This window comes from Vigna umbellata, chromosome 2 (assembly GCF_029865625.1).
Source record: "Vigna umbellata cultivar VRB3 chromosome 2, Vumbellata_1.0, whole genome shotgun sequence".
In the NCBI taxonomy this organism is placed as follows: domain Eukaryota; kingdom Viridiplantae; phylum Streptophyta; class Magnoliopsida; order Fabales; family Fabaceae; genus Vigna; species Vigna umbellata.
In genome coordinates this window covers 42934609-42957355 of record NC_142166.1, presented here as the reverse complement: position 1 = coordinate 42957355, position 22747 = coordinate 42934609, and the positions used below count along the sequence as shown (strand labels likewise).

At 33.3% G+C, this 22747-nt stretch overlaps 2 protein-coding genes across 2 annotated transcripts; both read right to left on the bottom strand.

Moving 5' to 3' along the window:
- Positions 1–2797: 2797 nt before the first annotated feature.
- Positions 2798–4949, bottom strand: LOC124840166 (14-3-3-like protein). Its single transcript, XM_047316174.2, has 4 exons — positions 4328–4949; positions 3849–3971; positions 3204–3320; positions 2798–3114 (listed from the first exon to the last, which is right to left on the bottom strand). The coding sequence occupies exons 1-4, from the start codon at positions 4811–4813 to the stop codon at positions 3061–3063; spliced, it is 780 nt and encodes a 259-aa protein (XP_047172130.1). The 5' UTR covers positions 4814–4949; the 3' UTR covers positions 2798–3060.
- Positions 4950–10661: 5712 nt separating this feature from the next.
- Positions 10662–21490, bottom strand: LOC124840167 (putative glycosyltransferase). The gene is made up of 16 exons (XM_047316177.2): positions 21117–21490; positions 20702–20812; positions 20527–20582; positions 20259–20401; positions 19547–19744; positions 19215–19414; positions 16964–17063; positions 15984–16559; positions 15772–15894; positions 14205–14285; positions 13795–14126; positions 13439–13696; positions 13046–13112; positions 12735–12942; positions 11947–12100; positions 10662–11077 (listed from the first exon to the last, which is right to left on the bottom strand). Exons 1-16 carry the CDS (start codon positions 21242–21244, stop codon positions 10939–10941), a joined length of 2874 nt encoding a protein of 957 aa, XP_047172133.1. The 5' UTR covers positions 21245–21490; the 3' UTR covers positions 10662–10938.
- Positions 21491–22747: the final 1257 nt, after the last annotated feature.

Sequence of the window (22747 nt, the reverse complement as noted above, 5' to 3'; positions counted from 1 at the left end):
ATATATATATTATATATATATATATATTTGTTTTTTAATGTTTATGAATTTTTTACGTTATATTTTTTTATTCTTTGATAATATTTTCTCATTTTTCTCCTAAATCAAAACTCTTTTTTTGTCCCTTCACACCCATACTACTATATAACACTGTATTAAAGTTTGAGTAGACCTAAAAATAAACTTTGATCTTATTTTTAAGAGAACATTTTCTATCAATATTATGGTTGTATTTTTCATATCACTTTTGCATAGTAAATTTCAACATACATTCATATTTCTTCACTGATGTAACAGATAAGACTGACCCAATAAGAACCATGAACCATGAATTTCGCTGAAAACTTTTAGTACATTCCTTTTTCTTTTTTTTCCCTTTATTGCCAAAACATTAATTAATGCTATTTGCATGTAAGTGACTTAATATCTTCAGAAAAATAATTTGTTTACATAATTATTTTTATTTTTAAGTAACAAGAAAACAATTTCTTTTAAGGATGAAATATTATATTGAAGTGATAATAAATATAAATAAATTTTAGAATAAAGTAATAATATATTAAGTGGTATAACAATTGTATATAATAATAAAAGTTTCAAAATATCATAACTCTTGTTTTAATAGAACTTGTTTACTTTAATATATATTGTCTTTACTTTCATTAGTAAAGTTTTTGCATTAAGGTATAAGGTATTTAAATGTATTTTTCAGGTACTATTACTTTAAATTTTTAATATAATTTGTAATTTTACACTATCTTTGTACATTACACATTTATATATATTCTTGTATTTTGTATTTATTAATTAAAATATTTATGATTGTATATTTAAGTATAATAGAAATAAAAATATTTTTTTAATATTTGTACATACATGAATAGAAAGTTTAAATTTGTAATAGAAAGTATTGTTTATTGGGACATTTATGAGTAGGTGGTGACGTGATCTTGACATTAAAGTTTTCTAGGTTTAATTTAGGAGATTCGTGTTGGAGCTAGGAAAAAATGGTGATAAGTTAGTCTACTCTAGTGTTTGAGATATGGATATATTTGTGTTTATGGTTTATATTTTTCATATAAGTTTGCTATGGATACTAATATAATTATGAAGTAAGAACTTGTATAATGACAAGTACTTGGTTTTAGATTACGAATAAAACAGTCAATAGATGATAGACAATTGCATCTTGCACTGAATTAACTAATGCAACAAACTTCACATAATAATCATGGACTATGTCAATTTGTGCCAAATTAAACAAATTATTACATGGGTATTATAGAGGGTCCAAATTTAATTTCAAAAGGTTGGGAAAAATCTATTGATGACTGAAATGGTTACCTTAATTGAAACCACTGCACAACTTCTTGTTAATCTTTATTCATTAGAATCATAACAGTAATTAAAAATTGTCCAATCTTAAAAGATCTATTAATAACATTTGTATTATAAAAAACATGAAAATTCAAATTTCATATTTTACACCTGAAACAATTGATGTTGAATCATGTTGTTCTGAAGTTTTCAAACCGTTTTAAAAATTCATATTTCAAGATTTGTTAACTTCTAAAAAGTCAACAGAAATCTTTTATACACTTTTTTGACCATAAAATAATGAAAACATCAATTAACAATATTTATAAAATTATAAGGAAATGGTTGAAAAACCAATTATGTAAATAATAACTTAGAGTAAAAATATTATTACTGTATAAATGTTATATAATAGAATGTTAAGTATCTTTAAATCTAACTGTAGAAGTGTTATGCAATTTGTTTTTCCTACTGATAATTTAAAATGTTTAATTATATTTTGATTGATGTGTTACTCTGTAACTGAAGAATCAGAAAGGAAATAAGAGGGATGGTGAGGAATACTAAGATAACAGGCTGGAAATTGGTTCAGCCCAGTTAGAGCTGGTCTAAGATCTTCCACAGCAATCCATTAAAAGCCAGGTGGCATTTCCAAATCCTTTTCTTACTTGTCAATCATACATCATCATGATGGGCTGTTCAGAAAGAAAATCAATTGAGACGAAACCTTTTTCGTGGAATCAGTTAGCATGATCTCTTCCTTCATAAAAAGCTGTTCTCCATCTTTAATTTTATGAGTCCTGATAACACATTCATATGTATATGTAAACCAGTACTACTTTCACATCAAAAGAAAGGAGAAGGCTGTATATTGTAACTTCTATGAATGAAATAAAATGATTTCCACACATGCATTTAGCTTTCATTATTTTTCATTTCTCAACAAAGCATTTTATTATTAATTTTATTTCTCTAGGTCATTTTATATTTATTCATCATACTTTTCTCCTTTTCATCAATCAAAATCTCACTTTTTCTAAGACATTTATTAACTAAAATTTATTTAAGTTAAAAAAAAAGGTTTAATATGACATCTGAAAATCCATGATTTCAACCAATTCTAATAAAAAAGTTAATAGGAACCATTACTACTTATTTTTATTTGTTAAGTTTGAGGCACCAACTAAACATTAAATGATTCAATTTTGATAAAAATAACAATTACACAACTTCTATGTTATGAATCTTACTGTTTTGTAATATTTCATAAACACTAAAAAAAGATCAAAGTTTAGAAAACATTGCTAGACTTGTTAAAAGAAATACAAATACCATAATTAGAAATTAAAAATTCAACTCACAAATATAAATGCTCAAAAATACTGGCAGAAGTTCTTTAGTGATCTCGAACAGACCTTCTATTTCAGAGAATGAAATGTACAATCCTCAGAATAATTAAACGTACAAAACCATAAACCAATTCCAACAAAACAACAAGTTTACTAGATAGAAGAGAATCTTAAAATTCCAATTCCGTAAAATAAAAACTTCAGCGTCCTTAATAAAATAGGCAATTTGGAAAACACTTGAAAATGGAAGGACAAACTAAAACGGCCCAGTACATCCACAATTCATAACAGACATGAATGCCTAAAATTCCAGCATCAAAGATATAAGCAACAAACACCTCCCTTCAAAAAGATATAGAGGAGAAGTTCAATTCTAATTAGCAGTAAAACATCTCTACTGATCATCCTGTTTCGGTGCTGCTTCTTTAATTTCATCTGCTCCATCATCCTGAAAGCACAGTAAATTTCATCAATAAGTTGTTGATAAGAATACGAAAAAAACGCGAAGGACGAATTTAGGCAAACTAAAATCAATACCTGCATGTCCGAGGTCCAAAGGGTGAGGTTATCACGAAGCAGTTGCATGATCAAAGTGCTATCCTTGTATGATTCCTCTCCCAGTGTATCCAATTCAGCAATCGCTTCATCAAAAGCCTAGTGCATATCAAAAGCATTAGTTCGAAATATGCCATCAAAACAGAACATCTCACAGTAAAGTTGTGCTCTTGCAACTGGTTTCAGAAAACTTTCATAACAGAGACTAAAAATAATATAGTCCATGGTACTCAGGTCAGGTACCCCATCTTTATAGTATCCAGATAAAGTAATCAAGTGTTGATCGATTGTAAGCTAGCTATAATTTTTAGACACCCAGACTTCATTGTGAAATCCAATAAACATTTGACAACTCATTATAGCTACAGGTAAAGTATCAACAAGTATACAAAGAAAACTCCATGTTCCATATTTAGACGCTAGAATCCAACAAGTAACATCATTGTTGCTTCAACATTAAAGAGTTACAATTTGGACTTGACATAATTATTAATGGACAATAATAGCTGCAGACTTCATTGCAGGGGGCCCAATTCCATCCTTTTCTCCGGAAAACATAGAAAACTCTGCTCAAATATAGTAACCACAAACATATATACAAAGGCCAAAATATTCTCTAAATCTAACCTGTTTTGCAAGGTTGCAGGCGCGATCAGGAGAGTTAAGGATTTCATAGTAAAATACGGAGAAGTTCAGAGCAAGGCCGAGCCTAATTGGATGAGTTGGAGGCAGTTCGGCATTTGCAATGTCCTACAAAACAACGAAACACGTTTATACTTCAAAACAATAAATAAAAAGATAGAAGAAAAAAAAACTAGAACGAATATCGTTCAATTCAAATTGTTCAGAATTTAAACGCACAAATATTTCATACGCAGTTGCAAAAGATTAGCAGTTAACACTAATATTAGCGAAAACATTTAAAACGAATCATGCTTAACCGCTCCAAAAAATCGCACCGACTAAATCGTGCAGATTTCACAAACAGGTTAACAAAAATCGTAAAATTACAAGCCATAAATGCAAGTTTGGATAATAAATCGAATAGATCTGAATCAAGAAATCAGTAAAAAAAAAAAGAAATGGAAAGGGAAAAAAGGGCGAACCTGAGCCGATTTGTATGCAGCGAGAGTGCTCTCGGCAGCCTCCTTGCGCTCAGCGCCTGTCTTGAACTCGGCGAGGTACCTGTGGTAATCGCCCTTCATCTTGAGGTAGAAGACCTTAGAATCGCCGGAGGAAGCCGAGGGAATAAGGCGAGAGTCGAGGAGCTTGAGAATACCGTCGCAGATGTTGGAGAGCTCGGACTCGATCTTGGATCGGTAGTCGCGGATGACGGTGACGTGATCCTCGTTGCCGCGGCTCTCTTCCTTCTGCTCGATCGAGGAGATGATGCGCCACGAGGCGCGGCGCGCTCCGATCACGTTCTTGTAGGCTACAGAGAGGAGATTCCTCTCTTCGACGTTGAGTTCCTCGTTGTCTGCGGCAGCGGACACCTTCTCCATGAACTCCACCATCTCTTCGTAGCGCTCGGCCTGCTCAGCGAGCTTCGCCATGTACACGTTCTCTTCGCGAGGCGTAGGAGCGGCCGCCATTGTCGAATCTTGGAGAGAGAGCGAGATCTGGTTAGGGATTAAAGAGGGACAAAGAGAGAGACAGAGAGAGGGAGAAAACGATGAGGGAGACGGAGATCGACGAAAGGGAAAGGGTGGTTTTGAGGGTAATGCGTCCGATAATTGCGTTTTGAGAAGCGTGGGTGGGGTCGTTTTGGCGATAGAATATGGACCGTTGGATGGGGGTTTTTTATTTAGAAATAATTTTAATATCTGAAAATTGGAAATTATCGTTGTTGTAATTTAAAATTTAAATTCAAAATAAGGAAAAAGAGACAGCTGTCATTGACAGGGGGTTTTGATACTCTGTGTTGTTGTTGTGTGGCGAAAAGGTTGGTGAGTCCCTCTCTCTCTCTCTCTCTCTCACCCACACTCTGGCATTTACGAATCTCCCTCTTTTTAATTCAATCTACGACCAGGAATAATATTCTTTTTCGTTGGTTTCAAAAGTTTCAACTTTGAATGAATTGAACCAAAAGGGTTGGCCATTCAAAATTTCAATTATGGCTAATAGGGAAAGGAAAAGGAATGGGCTGGGTTGGTTGGTTGGTTGGTAATGGGCCCATTTCAATATTGGATTCGACTAGGCCCTTAAAAGTGCTTTTCACTGTGACTTTTCTTCTTCTTTTTATTTCTCCGGTCCTCGTTAATTAAGAACCAACAAAATGGTAGGTCACGATAGGCATTACGCACTAGTCTGCTCCTCGGTCTTTACTTGATAAAGCTAGCTACACAATTTCCATATAAAACATTATGTCACCCTAGTAACCTCTTTCGTATCAATGATAAAATCATATTATATGAGAAGGAGATTGCGAACTGTTGGACCCGATGAGAAGTTAATTAATAAGTACCGTATGAAGTCAACTACTAAAATTATTTACTACTTTCGACCCAAGGATCCTTATATTTTAAGCTTAATGTTTGGAGAGTTATGGTGTTTGGACCTTCTCAAAGGCCAATTAGTAAACCTTCTTAAATCTGGCCAACCTAAAATAAAACCGAGATAAATAGGAAACTTATTCAACTATTCCTTTTTAATTGACAAACTGGTAAGAAAGTTACCAAATTACGCCTATTTAATTTTTTAACATCTGTCCATTTTTTTGCGTGTCATTAGTTTTGAAATTGAAATTCCCTCTAATGTTGCCGCGAAGACATCTTCTTAGTTTCCCTTCTTCTTCTTCTTTCTCCAAATGTACATTGCATGGAAGACGAAAATGAGAGGGGGATTGTTGGTCTCTCAATGATGGATATGTTGATCTCTTCCCTCTTCCTGCTCAGCTGTAAATATTCTGTGGTCTAAGTTATTTTGTAATCCTTCAAGTTCTATTTTCGAATGCATTTTTTCTTTTTCTTTTTTTGTTTAAGATGAATATTTATAGTACATTAACTATGTTTCATCAAAATTTCTATCAGAGTATTATTTTCTCCTTGAACTATTTTAAAAGTTTAGTATAAATTGAGTGAGCGATCCTTACACACATTATGAATATTTATCTCGTACAAGTAAAGGTATTTCGGGTATAGGGTTGAAATTCTTTACTCAAAGCACTTAAGTTGTCTTGAAGACCGAACGAACTCCTTAGTGCTTTTCCATCCTCCAAATTATGTTGTTCGCTCTCCCTCCTTCTTGTCAAAGCCGTGCGAGTGGGTACCTGTCAAAGGTACTCAAATGCTTAAGTTAGTAATATAATCGACCGATTATCACAACAAGTGATGTATGTAATATTGTAATAATGTTAGATTATTGCAAAAGAAAAACGTTGGATTGCAACGTTCAAAACTTTAATTGCCAATAACGTTTAAATTCATTTTATTAAGTGCTCCAACGGTAGAATATTTAATAGATTTTATTGTCTTTTATTGATTTTATTCTTTCCTAGCTATATAAATGGAGAGCTTTTCCCCCATTCGAAAAACACACCAAAAGCAGTCTTCTCTCCTTCTCCTTTCTTCTTTTCCTCTTTTAAAATTATTTTGGGTTTATTTTATACTCTTTTTAGAGATTCTTGCTAGTTCTGAGATTTTCAGAGATATTTTGGGAAGTTACTGTTGTATCCTGGAGGATTTGCGCAATACACAGCGGATAAGTCCTTACGGACAGTGAATCTACACGCCTCAGGAAATATTGCTCGTGATTTTGTCAACTTTTATACAACAATCTTAAGGACTTATGACTGACATCAACAACTCAATCCCGGAGGATCAAAACTTTGTTTTCAGAACTCAAACGGTATTTGCGAAACCCATAACTTCTAGAGGCTGCCAAGGTGCTTGCAGCAACGATTGCTTCTGATCGCATTTGTAAGGACCGCGGATGAGGACAAAGAAGATGAGGTACTTGAGTAAATTTTCGTATATTTTACCTACAAAGAGAAAAGCACAACCAGGTATTTTATCGTTTACCAATCTTAAATATTTTAAAATTGTGGGAGTGTAGGTAATTTTACTTAATTACTCGAAAAATAAATTTTGGTTTTTCACCTAATGATATTGATAGTATTCTAAATTTGAAAATGGTGAATGTGTCATTATATGTTTGTATGTGAATGACATGTTAAATTTTGGTACATGTAATGAGATTGTTGCTAGAACTAAATTGTTTCTAGGATCAAAATTTGAAATGAAAGACATGGGTGAAACCAATGTGATTTTAGGTATTAGAATCATAAGGAAGGGAGATAATTTATTACTATCCTAAGAACAATATATTGAGAAACTTCTTAAGAAATTTAGGTTTTATAACCTCAAACCAGTGAATATCCCTTATGATGCTAATTCTAAATTAATAAAAAATAAAGGAGAATCATTATCTCAGCCTTAGTATGCCCAGATAATTAGGAGCTTACTACACTTGATGAGTTTTTCCTAGACCTGATATTGCTTATGCAGTAGGTAGACTGAGTATGTACACTCAATGTCCAAATCAAGAACATTGGGATGCATTTTCCAGGCTTATGGGATACTTAAGAGGTTTAATGGATTATGCCATTGAATACAGTGTATTTCCCACTGTACTAGAAGGGTACAATGATGCTAACTGGATCTCTGATTCAGATGAGACAAAATCCACTAGTGGTTATGTACTCACTCTTAGGGTGGTGCGATTGCATAGAGATCAGCCAGACAAACAATTATTGCAAGATCAACAATGAAATATGAGTTTGTCGCTCTTGAGATGACTGATAGTGAGACTGAGTGGTTGAAAAACTTCTTAGCATAGGAATGGAACAAACACCATCGGTGTCAATACACGACAATAATTATAGCTAAAAACAAGAATTACAATGAAAAAAATAAACACATCCAATTGAGACACAATTTAGTGAAACAGCTGCTAAAGAGTGGAACTATTTCCATTGATTATGTGAAGTCAGAACGAAATCTAGCAGATCCTCTGACAAAAACCCTTGAGAAGACAAATAATATTAGAAACATCGAGGGGAATGAGACTTAAGCCACTTGCAAACAAACAAGTGATGGTAACCCAACCTTTGTGATTGAAGATCCCATGAATAAGGTTCATATGTCTAAAAACAAGTCACTTGTTAGTTCTAATAGCACTAAATTGATTTTAATCAATTATGTCCACTACTATGGTGCGTGTGAAAGTGCTAGAGACTGCATTATTGAGAGACTAAACTTTGTTATTAAAATTCTATGTGGTGAAAGAATTTTAGTTTAAACAAAGTTTTTAATGATTTTCATATCCCTTATGGGTAGTGTATGATTTGCAGCATACACTTGATGAAATCACCTATATGAGTGTCGAGTGGGGCCGCTTGCATGAGATCTTGGCGTGATCTTTAGAGCACTCATGAATATCGGGCACGCGCATGGCCTAGTAAGCGCAACACAACGATAACATCAAGGATTGTGGGGGTGTATTGTGATTGATAAACCTCTAACACACGTCAAGTGTCTTTGGTTCATATAGCTTGTTACACCAACTACACTGTGTGTTAAGTATTTCAATTTAAGACTGGTTCATATAGCTTGCTATACCAGGTCTGATGCATTACATCCTATGAGACCCAAAATAAAAGTTTCTTATCTGTCTTTTAGTATTTGAACTATTTGAGTCAAAAACCTTTTATTTCAACTTTCTTTTGCAATAAGTGGGGGATTGTTGTAATAATGTTAGATTATTGCAAAAGAAAAACGTTGGATTGCAACGTTCAAAACTTTAATTGCCAATAACGTTTAAATTCATTTTATTAAGTACTCCAACGGTAAAATATTTAATGGCTTTTATTGTCTTTTATTGATTTTATTCTTTCCTAGCTCTATAAATAGAGAGTTTTTTCCCATTCCAAAAACACACCAAAAGTAGTCTTCTCTCCTTCTCCTTTCTTCTTTTCCTCTTCTAAAATTATTCTGGGTTTATTTTATACTCTTTTTAGATATCTTTGCTAGTTCTGAGATCCTCAGAGATTTTTGGAAGTTCCTATTGTATCCTGGGAGACTTGCGCAATACACCGTGGATAAGTCCTTAAGGACAGTGAATCTACACACCTTAGGAAATACTGCTCATGATTTTGTCATCTTTTATACAACATGTAATGCACATCGTGATTGTGAAATCATACATGAGACATTTATTTATACTAGTTGTAATGAATTTTTACCTTTCACTGGCCTAATGACAGCCCAATCACACCTTAATCTACATTAGGGTTTTAATGACTTAATATCATTTATAATCTAACCATGTTGTCGGCCTGATGGTTGGTCTGCCTGGATGTCGTCCTGGATAGTCGGCCTGGTGGTCGGTTAACCTAGATGGTGGGCTTGGTGGTACCTAAGAGACCGTATGGTACAAAAGGTTTTTAGAACTAAGAGAGGTTACTTATTTCTTATGAATATTATGTTAAATGGCCTTTTATAAATATAATGTGGTTGTTGCAAATTAGTTGAGGTGTGGGAATGATGACATTTATTAGCTTTGAATATCAAAATAGAAGTTTTTAACTATAAGGCTTTTGTGATTGGTCAAGGAATTAGGCATGGTATATCAATTTAGTAAAATTGGTTCTTTATAACACATATGATAAGCTAAAGTATATATGTGATGGTAATTATGCAGATTTTATGGGTAAGTTATTTTCTCCTCAGCCAATTCAATATTTTTAAATTGAAAAAGCTCAGATCATTTTGTTAGTTAAACGAATCATTTTAATATGTTCCTAAGGTTTGGATTGTTGGGTGAGTAAATTACTTATTGAGTGAAATTCATTTTATAAAAATTCAGAGAACTCAAAGTTATTGATCGTTTGGATGAGTGTAATTTCATTAGACAAATTATTTGTTGAAAACTTTCTGTACTTGTTCGTTCAACGTATCAAATTTTTTGTTCACCAAAATTTAATATTTTAAAATCTAGAGAGCTCAAAGAAGATTAAGTTAAGTATTATTTGAATAAATACACTTCCAAATATATCTCGCTAATCAAATGAGTATATATGTTGAAGGAGCCTTAAATTTTAAAATTCTCAATCTAATTATGTGAGCTTATGTGCTTGGCTAAGTTAGAGAGGAATATTTTACGTATAAAAATCATTATTTTGAGGTTTGAAATAAATAAAAATGCATGGGTGTGTAACTAAGTTGAGTAAAGACATGTGTCATAATATAGTGTGAGATGTGGACTTGATATACGTATGATCTGAAAGTGTAAAAAAAGTGTCCGATAGTGTGTTTATTTGAATGGAGAGTAGATTATGTATTGAACTGAAATTCCGAGAATAATAGTGTGTGTATATGGGTGGTCATGCATATATTACATTGGCAGAAGTTCTAATGCAGTTTAATAATAATCTGAGAGAAATTAAAGAACATCGATAAAGCATATTCATATAATATAGTTTTGAATTTATAGGGAAAAATTGTACATTTACGGTTGCAATCTATGCCAGAGGAAGAAAAATGTAATCAAACAAAATGTAATCAATAAAAAAGCTAACGACAAACAAATACATGTGCTGAACTCTCCTCTATCATTTACGGGTACAGAATATAGTACAGGACAATTTAAATATTTATCATCACTGTCACTGAGCTCCTACGTACATTCGGTTCCAAAAATATTTAAAGGCTGGCAATGGTCACGGAAAGCCTTTGTAATTGTTCAGTTCCCCCCACACTGCCAGCTCAACTTCTTCCCATGACTGTGCTGACCTCAGTTCTTCCCATATGCTAAAAAGAGCTCCCAATACATTGTCATGATGCAAGATACAATAACACCTACAATTTCAAGAAAATGAATAAAACCCAACCAACTACTTAAACAATTGCTAAACGTATTAAATCCACGCACAAAGTAAACCATTTTTCTGTAAAAAACATAACCCTTATTTAATAGGTAGAATACAATAGTTAAAGGATTAAATTAAAAAAATTCAATGCCCCTGGATTAACTGTTAACAAAATCCTTAAAACAATCGTATCATTGTTTGAATTATTAGATGTAGCGAAGTAAAGTTTCTACTCCATTGTTTCAAAGAAAATGAAACTGAGTAATAGCTTTACTACTGTAGTTCCATCCCATTTAAGTTAATTAGGGGAAGAAAACTAGAGACATGAGATTGAATGGGACAGAATGGATTCTACAATGATATGCTTCAGTTTACACTATTAGACAATCCAAACCGAAAACTAATGTCATTTCATTTCCATTCCACTGATCCAGACATAACGTTATGCTTTTGATAATTGACCACAAGAAAAGCGTTTAGGACCAAGTCGTCATCTATGGCTTCCACAACTCTATTTGCGACTAACAAATTTACAATTACCAATTTATCAACAAGGGTTTTTGTTTTAAATTGCTGTTAATTTCAGTTAACAATATAAAATGCCTTTCAAAAGAGTTAAATACATAACTATTCTAATGAAATATCGTAAAATTCATTACGCAATGTCAATAGTTATTAACGGTATAATTAGTACTAAAAAAATCCGTCTTGACTGGGTAAGGCTATATACGGGAGCGTGACTGATTTCATTGACTATAGGTAGACAATTTCACATTTCTAGATAAATTTGTTCGTGTAAATTGAAATACACGGTCATCACAAATTAATTATGTAAAAATTATGGAGACAGTTACTTACATGGCAAGATATGAAAGTCGGCCAAACTTTTGATCACCCTCTGTTGACTCAAGAACAAAAGGCAGTTTGTAACTTTCTAAAAACTGCTTAAGGAGACGTGAATCACCTCTAAACACATCTAAATAAATTGGTATCAAGTCAACAAGAGGATCACCTGCAAATGAAGAGAAAAAAAACTGAAACAACCACCAAATAGAAATAACATCAGAGTATATTTACTGCAGTGTTACTTTCGAACACTTCTGCCTGGCGTTAGAGAGTTGATGTACAAATGACGAGCCAATCAAAAATAGTTGTAAACTTAATTATAATATATTAGACAGACTAATAAGAGGAAGGTGGAATAAGAACTAAAAACCATCCTAACTGGGTAATGGCAGAAAATTGTGAAAACAGACAAAAAGGAAGCGGCATTCCTCTGAAAGTAATGAAGAATGAAATATGAAAACACAATATTTCAGGAAATTGTTACAACGATAACTACTTTAGAACAACAAATTCTTAGGGATAAAGCTAAAATCATGATGATTACTTTTTGCAGAAGAACATGCATTAGCCTGAAAACGGTAAAAGTACTACAAACGAAAAATAAATACTACTTAGGTGTTAATAACATGTATTTGTTCGTGTATATCACAGAAAACACATCAGTTCAACTGTACAGATTAAAAAAAAATCTTGTAGATTATGTATGAAAGTACTTAAAAAATTATGATGCAATACGATCACAACATTCCAATATAAGTTCGATACAAATTTCTTGGATGTAGGAAAGCAGAAGTACTGACCTATTGAAAGATCACTAAAGTCAAGAATGTGACTAGGACACCATGATTTTACTTCATGATTACTCAACAAACCATTGCCCAGCATGGTGCTATCTTCATTATTCCCAGCAGGGGTAGAGCAAACCAATGATGGTTTCATGTAAATGTTATCATCCATAATGTCCGTGTGTATCCAGGAGCAAGGTTTACAAGCATAGTTTCCAAACTTCTGAAGTCCAATAAAAGTTACATAGATTATAGAAACAAATCAACTCTGGCATATCCACACAAAAAAGTTGATATCAAAATGTGAATTTGAATTTAGAAAAAACCTCAGCAAAATCAGGTGGAATATATTCATCAATCTTCTCAATGAGTTTGCTAGGAATTGGATCACCCCTACAAAATAGAGACTAGTGTGTTACAGAAGAACATAGGTAGGCAAAACAAAAAAATAAAACATAACAACACATGAATAAAGTTCAAAATAAAAAGGATTGAGTCAAAAGAAAGCTTTAAATAGTTGTTAAACACTGCTACTGAAATTGGCAGTTTTCCTTTCTATAAGAACTCCTTTTCAACTTCAAAGTGTTTGGTAGGCTATTAAACTTTCATTCCTATGCATAAAAAATTATTTTTTCCCCATGGTCATTTCTTACATATATCAACTCATTCGAACCATACTGTTTAACAGGAAGTCATGGGCCAAAAGGGACAAATTGTACCACTTGGTCAAACGGCTTGCCACATCTTTCCTCATCTTTGCTAAGGTTCTGGTGAAGAGCCACCATTCTGCTGTAACATTTGATTTACTGTTAACACTTGTCATAGAACCATTAGCCTCAACCAAGCTTAATTCATGATCAATATCAGAGAAAGATGAGATATTTGGAGGCGGATATGACAAAAGATGAAGATGATGCAGTTGCTCCCCCAAGAATGAGGCCAAGTTTGTTGTATCTTCCCATGTCAGTTTATCTCTTCTGCATAAAACTAAATACATAAGATACGGAGAATTATGTTACTTCTAGAAATAAGAAACTAGATTTGCTACTAATTAACACTAAATGACATGACTTACAATTCTGCAAACATATTCCCTGCACATCGTTTTGTTATCACATATGGCCATGTGTTTGAGTTACCAGCTAAGCTACCTGCTTCATCCACAGGCATCCCAGCATTCCTATACTCTAACTGTTTCCTGCCCCACACCCCAAATGAGAAATCATCGACACTGCATTTCCTACTGGTGATATCGTTTTTCACAATGATATCAGGTACACCTTTTCCATCCCAACTTAAATTGGTACAAGATCCATTTTCAAGATAAATAATTCCACTGGCCAAAACATCAGGTATATGTTTACTAAGCGGGGAGTTGGCTTCATGCAACCGACTCTGAAACTCTAGCTGTAAAATATACAGAAAAATATTAAAATTAGATATACGTACATCATAAGCAATGGAAACAGAATGCCAATAAAGTACCTCTGTGCCTAAACCATAAAGTGAAGCTTCCAGTCCTCCTTCAACAAAAATTTTAACAACAGTGTTTCCCACTAAATAAACCTGGTTAGATAACGGAGATATTCCCAGTCAGAAAGCTATTATATACTCCAAAATTACTGTTAAAAGATGAATGATCACACCAGTAGTCATTCTCATGCCATAACTCAAGTCCAGAATATTAGGACCTATTTAGGATGCTTGTGAGTTCTCCTTTTTTAGTTTTAAACAAAACAACGTGCTTGGCTAAAACGAAGTTGAATTGGTTTTTAATTCAATTTTGAAACACTTTGACATCAATTTTTAAAACAATAAAGGAAATGACTTCTAGCCATGAAAATAAATTTAACTCTTCCATTTCTCCCAAAAGACCCAATATCACTACCACCTCCCACCACAACACCAGACAATGACCATCACAGCCACTGCCACCACTATCATTATAATCATTGCCACTAATACCATCACTTGTTGTGGCCTTCATGATCATTGTCACCACCACCATTATTTTTGTTGTTGCTACCGGCACTGCTACCACCAATATAGTATAGCCACCACCATTTCATCACCAAAAGTCCGCAGCTACAAGACCACCCCACTACTGACCCCACAATCATTTATATTACCCAAAGTGCTTGAATTAGGAATTAGAGAATGGTTTTCTATTAAAATTTGAAAAAAACCAACACAATATAGAGACTAAAAACATAAAACTGGATGTTTTTAAATTTTTAAAATTTCCAAACTCAATTGACAACCATACCAAATAGGGCCTTAATAAACAAAGCTAAATAATATATTTGTATATTTATAGCAGTTCAAGAACCATAGGACAATATTCAGGATCACAATAGTGAAAACTACGACACAAACTTAAAAACATAGCAAAGATCAACAACCAAAATATCATTTGATCTGGTTGTTTACTGGTTTTCTTCCTGCAGTAAAAGTGACAAGCTATTCACGTATTGCTGAGGCTAGGTGCTGGTCCTTGCCTCTTGAAGATACCTTCTCCAGTGCCTAGTGGAGCCCCTCATGAGGTGCCAAAAAACAACTAAAAAATCTGTTTGTTTTTTCCTCAGATGGCAATCATGGCAGAAAAAACCGACCCAAAATAAGTAACTTAAGGCAGAATTAATAAAAGAACCCAAAACGCATACAGCAGAACTTGGGATCAATACAGTAGTTCATCAAATATTTTTCTATAAGACAAGTCAATAGTGGAGGAAGCATATTGAAATGTGATTTTGTTCCATATGTTTCAACTGAGTATTAACTTCAAAGATTTGGACAAGGATAATAAAATTATTAACTAATATGCTTAATATTTCAGTAAAGTCCAATCATTTCAAATAAAACCTTTAAGGACTCCACTAAAATCTACAATTGTTCCAAGGCCATGGTGGGTTATTTTCAATTTATCAATTTTATTGTTACACTACGGAGCAAATATTTTTGTTGAAGCCCAAGAAAAGTTATTGTGTTTCAATCTTCAAGAAAATACAAGTTAAAATTATTAAAAGAAATAAGCAGAAAAAAAAAAACTCACAGGATTGCTACCCGTACCAACTGGAAGCCTTTCATCGTCAGTGGGAGGGGGCAAATTATGGAAGGCACAAATTTTTGATAAGCATTCTAACCACTTGTTGGCATTTAGTGCAATACATGCTCCCTAGACATATATAAATTGAAAAAGGTCATAAAATCTGATAATGTAACAGTTTGAGCTGAAAGAATGCATAACTGGAGGAAGAAAATAACCTTCCATAATAGCTCTCTTAATTTTGGTTTTTGAATCCAGAGCTTGGATAGCCATTCTCTTAGTTCTCGCTGACCAATGCTGTTTCCTGAGCTCCACAGGGAACTGTAGTGGTCTCTGTCTTTATCCAAAAACATGGATAAGAAGTTTATATCATAGGAAAATCCATCTTTCCATAAATTGTAGCTTCTAGATACACCATTTATGGCTCTTTTATTATATATACCGTCAACATCTTTCTGAGTTTTGGCTCTTTTCTCTTTCCTTGACAAATCATTGTAACTTGAGTTATTTTCCTTACATGGTATGTTCTGTCTGACATTTTCATAACCATCTTCATCAAGAGCAAGCAACCCAACACGGCAAACTCCTTTATGATGATAACCAGGTGCCATATCCAAACATACAAATTCGAAATTGTTGGAATTCACAAAATTCTGCGTGACAGCAATAGTTGTTTCCAAATTTAGCACACAGTGCCACCATCCACTTGGAACATAAATTGTTTCTCCAGGTAGCTGTGTACACTCAATTGGCTTGTCTTCGTCAGCAAGAAGAGGATAAAAGTCTAGCCACCACTGCAAGCAAACATATACGTGACTAACAATAATAACCACATTGTTAGGAAAATGCTTCAAGACTGAAACTTGTCCACATTCAGCTTATGTTGCGTCTACTTGTTGCTATAGTAGACATTATTTTCATTTTAATCTGTTTTGTTCTTCCCATGTGAGTTCATGGTTTATTCTTAAGACCATGTTGTTGGTGAGTAGTTATTCTTTAAGCTTTATGAATTGTAATCTTTCTAGAGTGAAAAACTGAGTTCGATCTTCTTATACATATGTATTGTTCTCTTTGGAATACTCTGATTTTCTTTTCACTTAAATAATTACAACACGCATCAACAGATCGGCACAAAAAATTACTATGGTTCACCACTAAAAAGAGAATATATACCACTACAATTACAACATTGTAGTACCTGCAGTGATGATGGAGTCTCAACATTGACATCACCGTCTTCTTCATTAACATGAACAGTCACACCCAAAGGCACTTTTCCTGGCGGATATAATGCCCACCTATCAAATGTACGTGAAATATTACCACTTCAACATTAGTTATCTGGAACATAATCAAGAACTAACACAGAGAACCTAAGCACCAAATCAAAAAAATTTGTGTAATCTGTTATTGAATCAATAAAGAACAAGAATTCTAATTTATGTTAAATAATCGAGCCCATACCAGATCAACATTTTCCTTATGCTTGCTATGACATTTACTTACTGCTTGCTTGGTTCAGTTTAATTAGAAAAATAAATGCTTATTTTTGCCAACATGCTCAAAAGTTTTGAAAAATAAGCAATTATTTTTCTAGATTTAAGTTGTACCAAACGTGCTAATAGTAATCCATTGACTCTCATGTTCAGAAGGATGTCTACCAACAGCCCTCTTTCCCAACAAATACGCACACACACATGGGTGCCAAGTGGGGGGTGGTTTGCAGGGGGGGAGGCAGAGAGAATTAAGAAAGAAAAAAAGAGAGCTTAATTTTAGTTTATACGACATCTACCTACAACATCTAAGACCCATGAGATTGATAAAACTGAAGTGTCTTTAGAGGATATAGGTTTTTTTGTTTTTAGGATTCTTGTTCAATCTTGGTCCATATAAAATTTTAAGAACCTAGTACTAGTAAAATATTAGCTTACATAACAAGAATAATACTCTACGTCTAAAAATGACCAATCTTCTCACATACGATCTCAGTGCTACTATCTTATTAATTCTTCCATGTAGCATTAGTTCAAAAAACATTGAACTATAGTTTAGAATACAGGAAATGGAGTAACTATTACTTTAAATATTATAATACAAACTAAATAATTTATACTGCACATAATGCTAAAAAATATAAATAAGTTCATGACCAATAATAAGTTAGTTTATACAGAAATACCTATCAATTTAAGAGCTTTAAGAACAAAGAAAAGAAGTCCAAAAAAAAAATTGATGGTGAAATTAAATTAGTACAAAAAGAACCTGATAAATTAAATAAATATCAGTATAATGTGAACTGGAGACACAAGGGAAAAAATGTCCAGTAAAGTGTGAAGAAACAAAGGTCAAAATGGGAGTACCTTTTTTATGGAATGGTCAGAGCAGAACAGTCTCATCCAATTATATTTTCAAAATAAATAAAAAAGGCATTAAAAAGGGAGAGAAGTCATAATCTACCCAAAAACCTCTAAACAACATTGTTCCGTGATGAAGTATTTAAAGCAGGTATCAAGGTATTGCTAGCTGTAGCATGCAAAATCTCTGCTGTTGCAGCTGAACAGTCCACTATCGGAAAACACTTTGCTATTTCATTCCCATAGCAGCTAGGGTACCCTCCCCTTCTTATATTATCTTGAGAGGCCTTTTGAATTTTCTTTGTGAATTTTATCTTTTAACTAAATATAAGAAATAATTATTCATATAATAGGAATTAAATGTAATATTAGTGTGTATTAAAGAGTACTTATTGAGAATTAATATGGAACTCAGAAGGTTTTACCTAATTCATCCTATAAAAGGATGCACTTTCCACTTTGTAATATAATGAGATGACATATATATGAATTCTGACCAAAAATGAGATTTCTCTTTGTGAGAGCATTGTGGAGCTGAGTTATAAGAACCTCAATTTTGGTCTTATTAGGGTAACATATAGCGGTCAACTCCATAACTTTTCACTCACCTTCTCATGTTTTTTGAGTGTGGTTTCAATATCTTTCTCATCACCTTCACTATAGCATGCTAATGACTACTATGATTGAAAACCAAATTTGGAACTTGTAAACCAAACAATATCTTTGCTCACAACCATTGAGTAGGAATGCATTAGTAGCTAATAAGAAGTAATATTAATAAGCTGGAGCAATAGCCCATCAGCTTAATGGCACCTAGTTTCTTGAGGAAAAAATAGATGCCAAGTTTAACCTCTAAGAAGTCTCACTACTCACGGTTTAATCCATTTTTCCTCATTCCTAACCTCCACAGTAACTCCAAAAAACAAAAAAGAAAGAATTCTAATAAGCTGGAGGAACCGATTTATCATTTTCAAGGATTAAACTCAGAAATGGACCATGCATATAGCTTCCTCAAACGCCATGTAAACAGTCACAGACTAGGTACACAGCAAAAATGGAGACAAAATTTACTGGTCAAGAGGCTTAGATCTTTACCTTTTACGCCCACAAAGAAGAGTATTCCATGCACTGGTAAGAGCTGGATCAACATGCCAAGAGGCACCGGATCTCTCTGGTCCAATTATGAACCACTTATAGGATGGTCTTTTATCTGTGTCTAAGATATCAAAGAAGTCTTCTTCAAAAAGATGAGGCACACAATAATCCTTCAATAAGCTAGGTGCAGCTTCACCAAACTGAATTAGTGGTATAAAAAAGTTAAAAGAACTTGCAAACTCTCAAATACTGCAGAACAAGAAATAGGAAAGGAAATAGTGCATGGAGGTGGACCGGTGCATAATGAAACATAAATATCTCACAATAAGCACCTTTTCATCAAAAATATACAAGGGATCTTCATCATGCTGAACTTTCATGTACGAGACATAATCCTTGAACTTCATGGAGATCTTCCGGGCGCCCCGTTGAGAAATTTTAAATGCTACATCTCCGTAGTTTAGCAACAACTGGTCAGTTGTCCATTTATGCCTGGCGGGCCATGTATCAGCCAATCCACTGAGCATAACCTGGATGCGTAATTCATTAAAATTAAACTTTAATAAAAAATAAAAATAATTGGAAATTCAAGATTGATAAATTTCAAAATATCTAGAACGCTTAACATGACCTACAACCAGACTATTATCATCTGCAAAGGACCCTTATTTAGAAAGACAAGGGATTCTCATCTCTCACTTTCCATCTTACAAGAAAAAAAAAAAAAACTGGAGAAAACAATACCACTATTCAAATACTTCAGAGATTAATAGCAAATGTGAATACAAATATAGATATAAACTAACTAACTAACTAATGTACACCAGTGCTAGAAGGCTCCTATGCAAAGGTATGGGGGAAGGTTCTTGTACACAAACTCACGATTGCATATGCAAAGAGTCTGTTTCCATATTAAAACCCAAGACCTTAGTAAGACTGTGAGTGAATCCAAAGATAAGAAGTTATAAATTAAAATAGAACCATCTCAATTCTCAAGGAATAAAAATAATTGAGTTCACTGTTAAGATTATTTTATCCCAGTACCGGTTTCTTTGCATCATACTCATTATAGAAGTCCTTCAATGAGATGTCTTTTATTCTTTCCACATTTCCAGTATCAGCATGAAATGCACCCAATGTGGTATGACAGCGGTATAATCTCCTGTACAAAAATAAAGAGTTGAACCCTGCATAGAGGTGAGTATTAGTGGTCGATAGAAAAGTCTTCCATATGATTTTCTCAGAGCATATAGCCTAAATTTCCCAAGAATATAGAAGATACATAAGAGACTAGTAGTGTTAGAACTCTCACCATCAAAATATAAAGGTCCTCTATGGTATTCTTTGTATTTGTCGGGAAGATTCAAACTGCATACAAATTCCCAATTCGAAACAAGTTAAAAACGCTATACAGAAACTAAAATTAAGTGCCAGAAAAGATAATAATCAGTTTCAGAACGAGCAATTGCATATGAAGAGAGACATACTTATGCAGAACAGTTTTCTTCCAAGAGCCTTTGTATTGAAGCAAACCAGTCGCTTCTTTTAGGCATAGACTCATCCACAACGGTTCTTCGTTGCATAGTGTGTACATCACACTGCCAAAATTTAATTTCCCACACTTAGATAAACATTATACCACATGACTCATGAGCTATACGCTTTATTTACCATAACAATGTTGGTCAATGAATCACAGTCACACGAAAAGCAAAACATCAAAAGTACAAATGAATGAAACCACCATGCACAATCCATTTGCATCAAGATTCATACGGAAAACGATATGATAAAGAAGCTGTATCGAAGAGACTTCAATAAGAATCAAAAGTTGTAGGAAAATGAAGGAGAAAAATATAGAAATAGAAAACAAAGAAAGGAAGCAGTGGTAGAAAGCATTACCTGCTAACACAAGCCACCCGAGCAACATCTCTGGGAGTGAAACGTTCCAAAATCGCGCAGAGGATTTCGTCGGGAAGGACTCGTAGGTCTCCAAGAGCTTCTGTCCTGCGATCTCTCCTAGACTCCATCCAATGTCAAATTCAACTTCACAACAAACTGATTAATATCTTTTCTCTTCAAAACAAAGTATTTATACAATTTCAATTTATGCAACAAACAAAAAACACAAGTAGGCGGTTAGAAGAAGACGAGAAAGAGGCTGGAACGCGTTGTAAGATTAATGTAAGAACTATAATTAAATATTTTTTATTTTATTTTTAAAATTCATAATTTATAGAAAGTTAAATTTTTTAATAAGATTTCATTCTAGGCTGTGTAATTAGAGGTGTTCACTTAGAATAGGATAAGAATAAAACTTGACGAGAATATGTAAGAGCTTCTAAGAAACTTCCATGTTACTTGTGCACTTTCCGTCGTTTCTACGCCACAATATGGGCATTGGCTTCTACTCATTTTTATTATTTATTAGGGGAAAAAGGAAAAAAAAGATACGTGAAAAAAGAATTGAATTTGCAATGAGTCTATTATACTGATTAAAACTTTTATGTGTACACAAAAATTCATAATATATTTGTAAGTAATAAATATAAATTTTTTCTCTAACTAAAGTACTAAAATTGATAAGTATTTTAAAATAATGAGATTGAGTATTTGAATTATGAAGTATGAATTGGTAGTATTAAGGTGTGTAGTTAGTAGATGTTGAATGTTTATGCTTAAAATGTTAGTTAATTTGAATGGTTCTTGTGCAAGTGTGGTTGATCTCATGATGATTGTTGACCTTGAATGATTCTGTATTAAACTCAAATTCTATGATGAATGTTGTTGTTGAGATGTTTTGTGGTGTTAATTTTGGTTAAAAATTGAGGAGAAATAAACTAGGCTGAAGTCATATTTGGTAAAAAGTGAGGGCTTCTAATGGATGAGTTTTAGAAATAATGGTCTAAGTATAGAATACATGATTTAGGTCCTATTGTATGGTTAATTAAAACTAGTTTGAGTTGTGAATTAGTAAATTTGTGATTTAGAATAGAGGGATAGGAAGTTGGTTAAGTTTGGAAGAATTTTAAGTGTATTTTAGGAGTTTTGAGTAATGAATTTTAGAAATAGTAGTTCTAAGGTATAGTGGAGGGTTTGAGATCTCTAGTTGAGTCATTTTGGACTTGTTTAGAACCCTAAGTTTCTCAAATATGAGCTAAAACTTGTGGAATTCAATTTTGGTCTCTAAAGTGAGGTTTTGGTTAATTTGAGTGGAAATTTAGTTGTGAAAAAACAAAGAATTTAAAACTAGTTTAATTTGGTTCATACACTTTTGGTTATGTCCATTGTAGCTTAAAATACCATCTATAAGTGGTAAAAGTTGATAAAAGTGCATAAAATAGGTCACAGGGGTTTAGAGATGCAAATTTTGCAAATTTTTTGTACTTACAGGATTATGTAAAGAGGCTAGGCAAGCAAGAGGGATTTGGCGAATATTTGAAGATTTTGGTAGTCAATTTCACTGGCTAGGCAAGTCAGCTCGCTGGACCTGTGATGTTTGTTGTTTTTTTCTCTCGCTACAAGTGGAGACT